The sequence below is a fragment of the Condylura cristata genome, unplaced genomic scaffold (assembly GCF_000260355.1).
Source record: "Condylura cristata isolate star-nosed mole 26May11 unplaced genomic scaffold, ConCri1.0 scaffold00009, whole genome shotgun sequence".
Taxonomy (NCBI): Eukaryota; Metazoa; Chordata; class Mammalia; order Eulipotyphla; family Talpidae; genus Condylura; species Condylura cristata.
The window spans coordinates 4,766,131-4,773,999 of record NW_004567110.1 but is presented as its reverse complement, the minus strand read 5'-3'; the positions used below and the strand labels follow the sequence as shown (position 1 = coordinate 4,773,999).

Below are 7,869 nucleotides of genomic sequence, written 5' to 3'. Positions count from 1 at the left end.
GCTCCCTCAGCCGCGCAGGCCCTCAGCCTCTGGAATCACCAGGTGGTTCTCGAGGTGACAGGCCTGCAGGCCGCAGCCTGGGCCAGCCCCGCGTTCTGCGCCCAGCCTCGGCGGCACTGAATTCCCGCTGTGCGCTCACGTCAGGCTCTTCCACCGGCGGGGGGCTGCCCGTGGCCACCCACGCCTGTGCCTGGGGGCAAGTAACGGTCACTTGGAGCGGGCCAGGTGTGCAGGGACTCCTGGGCGTCTGTCACCTCAGGAGCCAGCAACTACGGTCAGAGTCGGTTCAGAGAGAGGAAACCAAACTCAGCCAGCAGAGTGACGCGCGGGGACTCGGGTAGCAGTGACGGCGGCTTCCACCAGGTTCTCTGCCTCCCGCAGGGACGTTCAACCCCTCAACACAGCAACAGCACGGCCCTCTGGGAGAGACTCTCGCCCCTGCACCCAGCTTCTCAGCAAACTCAACGCCCTCAGCCCCAGCCTCGATGCTGGCTGCTGGCTGCGCTCTGCTCCGCCCCTCAGCGCTGCCCAGGACTATTCACGGCCCACGGGCCACTCCATGGAGCCCACCAGGGGCAGGGCCACGTCGCTCTCTTTGGAGCTCCCCCCACCCCCGCCTCCCGGCCCCGCAAGCGCAAAGCCCACCTGGCTGAATGGGCCCCTGCCCTGCTCTGCAGTCAGCAAGCAGGTGGGAAGCTCCGTCCTGGGTGAGCGGGAACCAGGGCCCCGAGGCCCCGTGCAAAGGCTGTGGGTGCCGGCCCTTCAGCAGAGCAGCTGTGGCTGTGTGAAAACGGGACTGAAGGGAGGGGCGTCCAGGAAATAAACCCCGATCCCCCAGGCTCGATGGGGTGCCGAGGTCACAGCCTCAGACAGAGCAGGGGACACCGGGGCCCTGGCGTGCGGAGCAGGGACTCCAGAGGCTCAGGACTGTCACCGGGGCAGGGACAAAGCCTGAATCACATCGGGTGCTTGCAGAAGCCTCGGCCACTGGCGTGCAGCGCTGCCGGGCACACGCAGGGTGGCGGCGACCGCTGGGTCGGGGCGGGCAGGGAGCAAGCAACCTGGGCACTAGGAATGACGGGGGCATCAGCCCCGAGGGCCGTCCCGGACAGCTCTGAGGCCAGGGGCGGCAGCGGTTCGGGGGGGTCTGGAGCCGTGACTGGGCTTTGGGCAGGTGCCAGGCAGAGCGGTTCCACTGCTCACGGCCTGTGGGAGATGAGTAGTGGAAAGCGCGCTCGTGTATAAGCAGACTGCAAGCAGGTGGCGAGACCCACCGCAGCGTGGCAGGGCCACCCAACCAGGGTCAGATCGGGGTGGCTCCCAGGATGGCGAGGTCCCCCAATACATGAGGAGCGGAGGCCCTGGCAGGTGAAGCAGAAGCCCCCTGTGCACCTCCCAGAGGTGATTCAGAGCCAAGGACCCTTGCTCGTTGGCGAGTGGACATCTCTGCCCCCAGGCTGGGGGGTTGCTAATGCCGAGAGGGGTCGAGAAGTGGGGCGGAGGGGCCAGGGAGCGGCTGCGGGCCGGGGGTGTCTGTTTGCATCGGAAGCGAAGGGCGACGTGGCGAGGCCACGTCCGGGACTTGGCGCCAGTCTTCTCAAACCATGAGCGACGGGGTGAGGCGGCTGGCCAGGGCCCCGAGGCGGGCACACACCGCAGCTGGCCACCGGGCAGGCCAGGCGACCCCAGCCAGCCCCAGCGCCGCGTGTGCCGCCTTCCGCGGCCTCCCTGGCCTGCGCCCGCGTCCTGGAGCCCCGCCTGGCCGCGGCCCCCGCCCACGCTGGGTGCCCTAGAGGTCCGGGGCCGGCTGCGCCAGGGCCTGCTCGTCCACGGGCGGCATGGCCTCCTGCACGTAGACGATGAACTCCGAGGCCTCCCCGCCCTGCGTGTACACGGTCAGCGTCTCGATGCCCTCCACGCCGTCGGAGGACACCACGAGGTGGTGCCGCTCCCCCAGCTCCACGGAGGCCTGCTGGAGGGTCTCCTGGATCATGACCGTGTGGTTGGAGCTGGGCTCCTCCTCCGTGACCTGCGGGAGGGCGACAGAGAGGTCACACAGCGCCCCTGCAGCAGCGGCCACGCGGGGCTCCGCCCTCGGCCACCCCATCACAGCCCAGGGGTGTCGCCAGTGCTGCACAGCCGCAGCCGCAGGGCGCGGCCACCGCCACCATCCTGTCAACGCTGACCCTGCCGTCACAGTCGGCCCCCAACGTGGCCCTGTGCACACACCTCAGTGACGAGGCCACAGGCGCGAGGCGGATGCCTCGCGTTTCACAGGAGCCCCGCAGAGTGGGGGACCCCGAGCGTCCAGCACACGCAGGCAGCACCCCGTCCCGAGGCTCGCCGGCCGCCTGTGGCTGGGCTGCGTCTACATCCTCACCAGGCTTCCGAAACGGTCCTGCCAGTCCCGAGGGGCCGCCCACCGGGGTCCCCTTTCTGCACAGTGGGTGCGGGCACCGTAGAGAAAGCAGAGTAAGAAGAGGTGGGGGCCGGTGAGGCGTCTGTGGCGTCAGCCCCTCCCACTTCCATGCACCTCCAGTGTTCAGGAATCCCGCACAGCAGCTCCCCTGTCCTTCGGGACCCCAACGCCTGCCAGCCCCGTGCACGGACCAAACCCTCTCCCACACCTGCCCCAGCCGCCCGCACACCAGAAGCCCTGGGCACTCTGTGACCATTTCACAAGGGGACACAGAAGCTGCTGAGGTCCAGTGACTGATCTGGAGCTGGACCGCGGCCTGGGTCACCCAGAGACCTTCCTCAGCTGGCACAGTGACGGTGACGAAAAGGGTGACGTGCCCCCGATGACAGGAGCGGATGTTTCCTCTCTCCACCCGGTCCCAGCTGGCTGAGTGACTGTTGACGAGTTGTGGAACACTGCTCACCCCAAGAGCGTGTTCTGTCAGCTCGGCTGTGGACCGCTCTCTGCAGGAGTGATAATCCGGCTTTCATAGCATCGCAGCCCCCCGAGAAGGGCACTGCACTCCCCGATGCTGGATCTGCTCCGGCTCCCAGCTGTATCGAAGCAGCTCAGGAAGTTTAACAGGAACCCTCGGCCGGGCTGTCCACGTCATGGCTTCCTACTCGGGTTGGTTCTCGGCACCGCCCACAGCACTTGTCCTAGAGTCCAGGCCAGCTGGGGCCAGAGAGCCTGCCCAGCCCCTGCACCCCACCCACCCACCCAGCCGCCAGATGGCTCAGCCAGGCTGCACTGCTGCCCAGGCCGGCCCCTGGTGGGCGGGCAAACCTGGCCCCTCCTCAGCTGGAGGCGGCAGGGCTGGGCCACACCCTGACTGGGCTCCCCCACTGGCCTCCTGTGGGACCCCAGCCTCACCTTGGATCATGCTCACTTTCTGCCTGACGACAGTCATGTCTGGGCTGGCAGAGGCTGAACAGAACGGGGATCCCACACTCACGGCCCTAGAAGGGACTGGCGCCCAGCGAGGAGGCCAAGCGGGCACTACCTGGACACGCAGCCAGGGCGGGGTGGTGTCCCGGGGGTGCTGGCCTTGAACTACAGGCTTTCTAGGCGCTAGAGGCGGTGGGCGGCCCCTGAGGCTCCTTCTGCCTCGGTTTCTCAGATGCCACAATGTGGTAAAGTCTCAGACTCAAGCCCAACCACCGACCCCTGTCCTGTGTCTCACTGGACTCTGGGCCAGTGGCCACAAGATGTGCCTGGGCACCAGCTCTTCCAAATCAGCCTGGGGGCTTCTCGAGGGTGTTACTCTGAGCGCACCAACAGCTGGAAGGGCTGGGCTGTGACCTCAGGCCACATACGGATCCCCCTGTGTGACGCGAGGGTCTCACCTCGTGGCCCAGTGTTTTCGCAACCTGAGGACACCTCGGTCTTGACAACTACACCTGCTTACCAAAGAGAAGCTTCCAGAAGCAGAGGCAGCTACCGCTGCATTCTAGGGGCCCAGGAAAGGCTACGTCAGTTCCGTAACAGAGGAGCTGAGATTTATGACACGGTCACCATGCTCCAGGCGCCCTGCCAGCTATTCCTCCACACGGTCACCTACAGCCCGCCTATAGCCCACTTTAGCCCCGCGGCAGAGGGGACATTATGTCCCCATGTCACAGATGAGAACACGGACATGCAGAAACTGCAGTTTCTATCTGTTCTTTTAAAATAATGTGTATCTAGAAGAAAAGGTTGGAGAAACACTATGCGACATACACCTCAGTAACACCTTTAAGGAGACATCACCCAAAGCAAGGATGGTGAAGGAAGGTTAAACAGCCGGGACTACAAGTTAAGGAGATTCTGTACAGCAAAAGAGACATTACACAAAGCAAAGAGACACCTCACTGATTGGGAGAAAATTTTCGCACACAAAATTTGTGTGGGAAGCCCACGGGGATATAACTGAGACGGAAAAAGGCACAAAATGATGTAAAAATAAACTATTATATTAAAAATAATAAAAATAATTTTTAAATTAGCCAAAAAAAAAAAAAACACCGGCACCCCCATGCTTATTGCTGCTTTATTTACAGTGGGAAAGACATGGAATCAACCCAAATGCCCGAAAGTAGGAGCACTGGATTAAAAAGATGTGGTCCATATACACAATGGAATATTACTCAGAGATCAAAAAAATTTACTCATGCCATTTACAGCAACATGGATGGAGCTGGGAGGGATCATGCTTCATAATAAGCCAGAAAGAAAAAAATACCAGATGGCTTTTTACTCATAGCAGGACTGTAAGGGATCAGGAAAAAAAAAAAAGCAATTGTAATTGTAATAAAGTAAAAACAAAAAACAATGAACAACTATGACCCAGGGACATTCTACGGGGATGGGGAGGGGAGGAGGATCAAACGGGAAGAACGCGCGGGAATATGGGACCGCGCAGGGTGACGTGGCGGTGGGGAGTCCATGGGGATCACAACCAAGATGGAAAGGGCACACAGTGAAGAATGATGTAAAAAATAAATAAAATCAAATGAGTAAATAAGAAAATCGGCACCTCCCAGGGAAGCCTCCTTGCTGGGCCACAGCAGTGGCAGATGCTCACGAGAGACGCGACCAGGTGACAGAGCAGAGACCGGTCCCGGGGGCAGGAAGGGAAGCCCACTGCTGCGCGGCCTCCGCACTCAGAGGCCCTGAGCGGAAGCCAAGCGCCACCCTGAGCGGGGACCTGACCAGAGGGGGTGGGGGGGCAGCCCGGCACCCCCGCCACGGGCGGGGGGGACGCCCCTCTGCAGAGTGAGTCAGAAAGCGCTTCTGTGGGTCACAGGGAAAATGCCATCAACTCACCAACGACCCGAGCTTAAAGGGTTGAGGCAGCGCCCCCCAATTCCTGGAGGGAGAGAGGAGGCGGAGAGCCCAGGCACCCCCAGACCAGCTGAGCAGCTCGGGCCTGTAGGGACGGCCGCTTTCCTGCGTCTCTTGCCATGTAGTTTAAAACCATCAACTCGAAAGAACAGTGAATGCTTTGAAATAGTAAAAACAGACTTTGAAGCTTCACATATATCATTTTCCGGATCTCTCCTCCATTATTTTGCCAGGAGTCTCTTGAAAGTTCCACCCTTGCTCTGTGGGGAGGAGGTCAGGCCGGGCTCCTCCCGACAGCTGGCCACCTCTGGGTGGTCTCGGGGCCTGACGTGGCAGGGCCAGGCCGGCCGGGAGGCCTGGGTAGAGGCCCGGCTGAGGAACGCCGGCTGCCTGCTGGCCCGAGAGCGGGAGGGACTCAGGCCGCGGAGGCCCAGCTGCCTTTAGAAACAGGGAAAGGCGAGACAGGAATTCTTCCAGAAGGCGTCTGGGACGAGCTGACACCCCACCTCAGTCCCGCCTCAGTTCAGCCCCGACCTCCAGAAGTGTGAGTGGGGCAGGCAGCTGGGCTGGTTTAGTCCTAGGAGTGCAGGCTCTGGCCGCTAAGCTAGGGGGAAGCTGGAAGCCATGGTGGGGGGAGCCACACTAGGGGGAGCCACGGTTGGGGGAGCCACCCTAGAGGGCATGGTGGGAGGAGCCACGGTGGAGGAGCCACACTAGGGGAAGCCACGGTTGGGGGGGGCCACGGTGGGGGGAGCCACACTAGGGGGAGCCTCCATGGGGGGGCATGGTGGGAGGAGCCATGGTGGGGGCCCCGGTGGGGGGAGCCCACTAGGGGGAACCATGGTTGGGGGAGCCAGCGTGGGGGCGCATGATGGACGGAGCCACCGTGGGGGGAGCCACAGCGAGGGGGCCATGATGGGGGGAGCCGCAGTGGGGTGGGCTCTGGCCCTCAGCGCCCTGGCCTTCCCCAGAGGTGATCAGTGGGCAGCCTGGCCTGCTCCACCTTGCTCCACCTTGCTCTTCGGGAACAGCAGGACGGGGAAGCCCCACACCGCGTGAGGTCCCTTGGTGTTTTCTAACGTTTCCTTTTTTTTTTAAACAACTACGCTTGAGTCCCACGCTTAGGACACGATTTCCTACACGGGCAGGTCTCACAATTAACCTACTCGGTGGCTTTACTCTTCAAATGTAAATGTCCTCCTCAGAACACCCTAAAACAAGATGAAAAAGACAATTTGGCTTCAAGAAGGAGCCAGTCTAGGCCGCTCCTCCCCGGGCAGGGCAGGGAACCAGGATGCTGCCTCCTCAGCCCCTCCAGGCTCCATCCCCACACGTGTATTTTTAATGCTCACACTTGAGAAGAGAGAAATAATGGGAAACTGGTAAGAACATGTTTTCATGTTAAATGAAAATTTAAATGGCCTCATTTGGGTCAAATCTCTTCCCTACCTCATTTACAAATAAGAAACCAAATGACGTTTTGCTCCATTCTCCGCTCCCCACACCCCCAGCCCGCCAAGCAGGTCTTCGGCTGTTTTCACCCCAGAAACAGAAAACCCAAAAGACTCGCGATGAATCACTTTCAAGTATCACTGGTAAATAATGAAAAGATTCTTCTTGATCAACACTGAATTACAAACAAAGCATGCAACTTTGTTCATACGGGAAAGAGCTCTTGACGTTTTTAAATACCCAAAGCAACACAGGCACCATCTAGAAACTCTTTTGGGCCCCATGCAAGACACATCTGAAAGAGGAAACCCCAACTCCACCTCAGAACACGCCACGGGGGCGCAGTGGGCCCGGCCCTTGAGGCACGAGGGTCTGCAGCGAGGCGCGGCTGCCTTCCCCCGGGAGTGCTGATTCCAGGATGTAGCTGGAAAATGGAAACAGCAGAGCCACTGGGTCCTACTGAACAGCCGTCTGGCCACTCAGGAGCGCTGGCTCCTTGAGAGGGCCGGGTGGGGCCAGGTGGAGCCCCGATGGCCCCCCACAGTGGGGAAGGGAGAGCCAGGTGCACCAGCAGAGCCCTGGCGTCAGTTCCAGACTGCCGCATGCTCGTTAAGCAGATACAGCTCCCTACCGAAAAACCCTCAATCAGAGTTTAATTAAAGGAAGACAAATCAACGCCCATTTCTCTACCCAAAACCGCTGCGTTTAAATTATGGCCAGGACGGCTGGGTCTGGAGGGCACGCCGTGGTCCCCTGGGCAAGCCGGGCGCACGCAGCCCCGGTCCTGCCGTTGCCGGCCACCCGCCCCGGCCAGCAGGTGTCAGTGGGCGAGGTGCCAAGCCGGGGACCACGAAAGGTCAGGAGACCCCTGGGGGCACTTCCAGCGCAGTGACCAGAGCCTCCGCAGGGGCACTGCTCTCAGCCTGCGTTCACAATCCGCAAAGAGACCCCGAAAGGTGCCCACGTTCTGAGCCTGTTTACATTGCTGAGTGCTGCTCATCTGCCTTGTTCCCCGTGGGCTGTCGCCCGAGCCAGAAGCATGCCCGAGCCGGGAGCACACCGAGCCCGGAGCACACCTGAGCCGGGGCACGCCTGAGCCGGGGGCACGCCTGAGCCGGGAGCACGCCTGAGCCGGC

The 7,869-nt window shown here is 61.3% G+C and overlaps 1 protein-coding gene across 1 annotated transcript in view; it reads right to left on the bottom strand.

Annotated features, from left to right (window-relative positions):
- Positions 1 to 653: 653 nt before the first annotated feature.
- Positions 654 to 7,869, bottom strand: part of ZFAT (zinc finger and AT hook domain containing) — a 68,217-nt gene continuing 61,001 nt past the window's right edge. Inside the window, exon 17 of the mRNA XM_012722899.1 lies at positions 654 to 2,029. Within this exon, the coding sequence (XP_012578353.1) occupies positions 1,790 to 2,029 (240 nt within the window). The 3' untranslated portion in view covers positions 654 to 1,789. The remainder of the gene's footprint in view (positions 2,030 to 7,869) is intronic.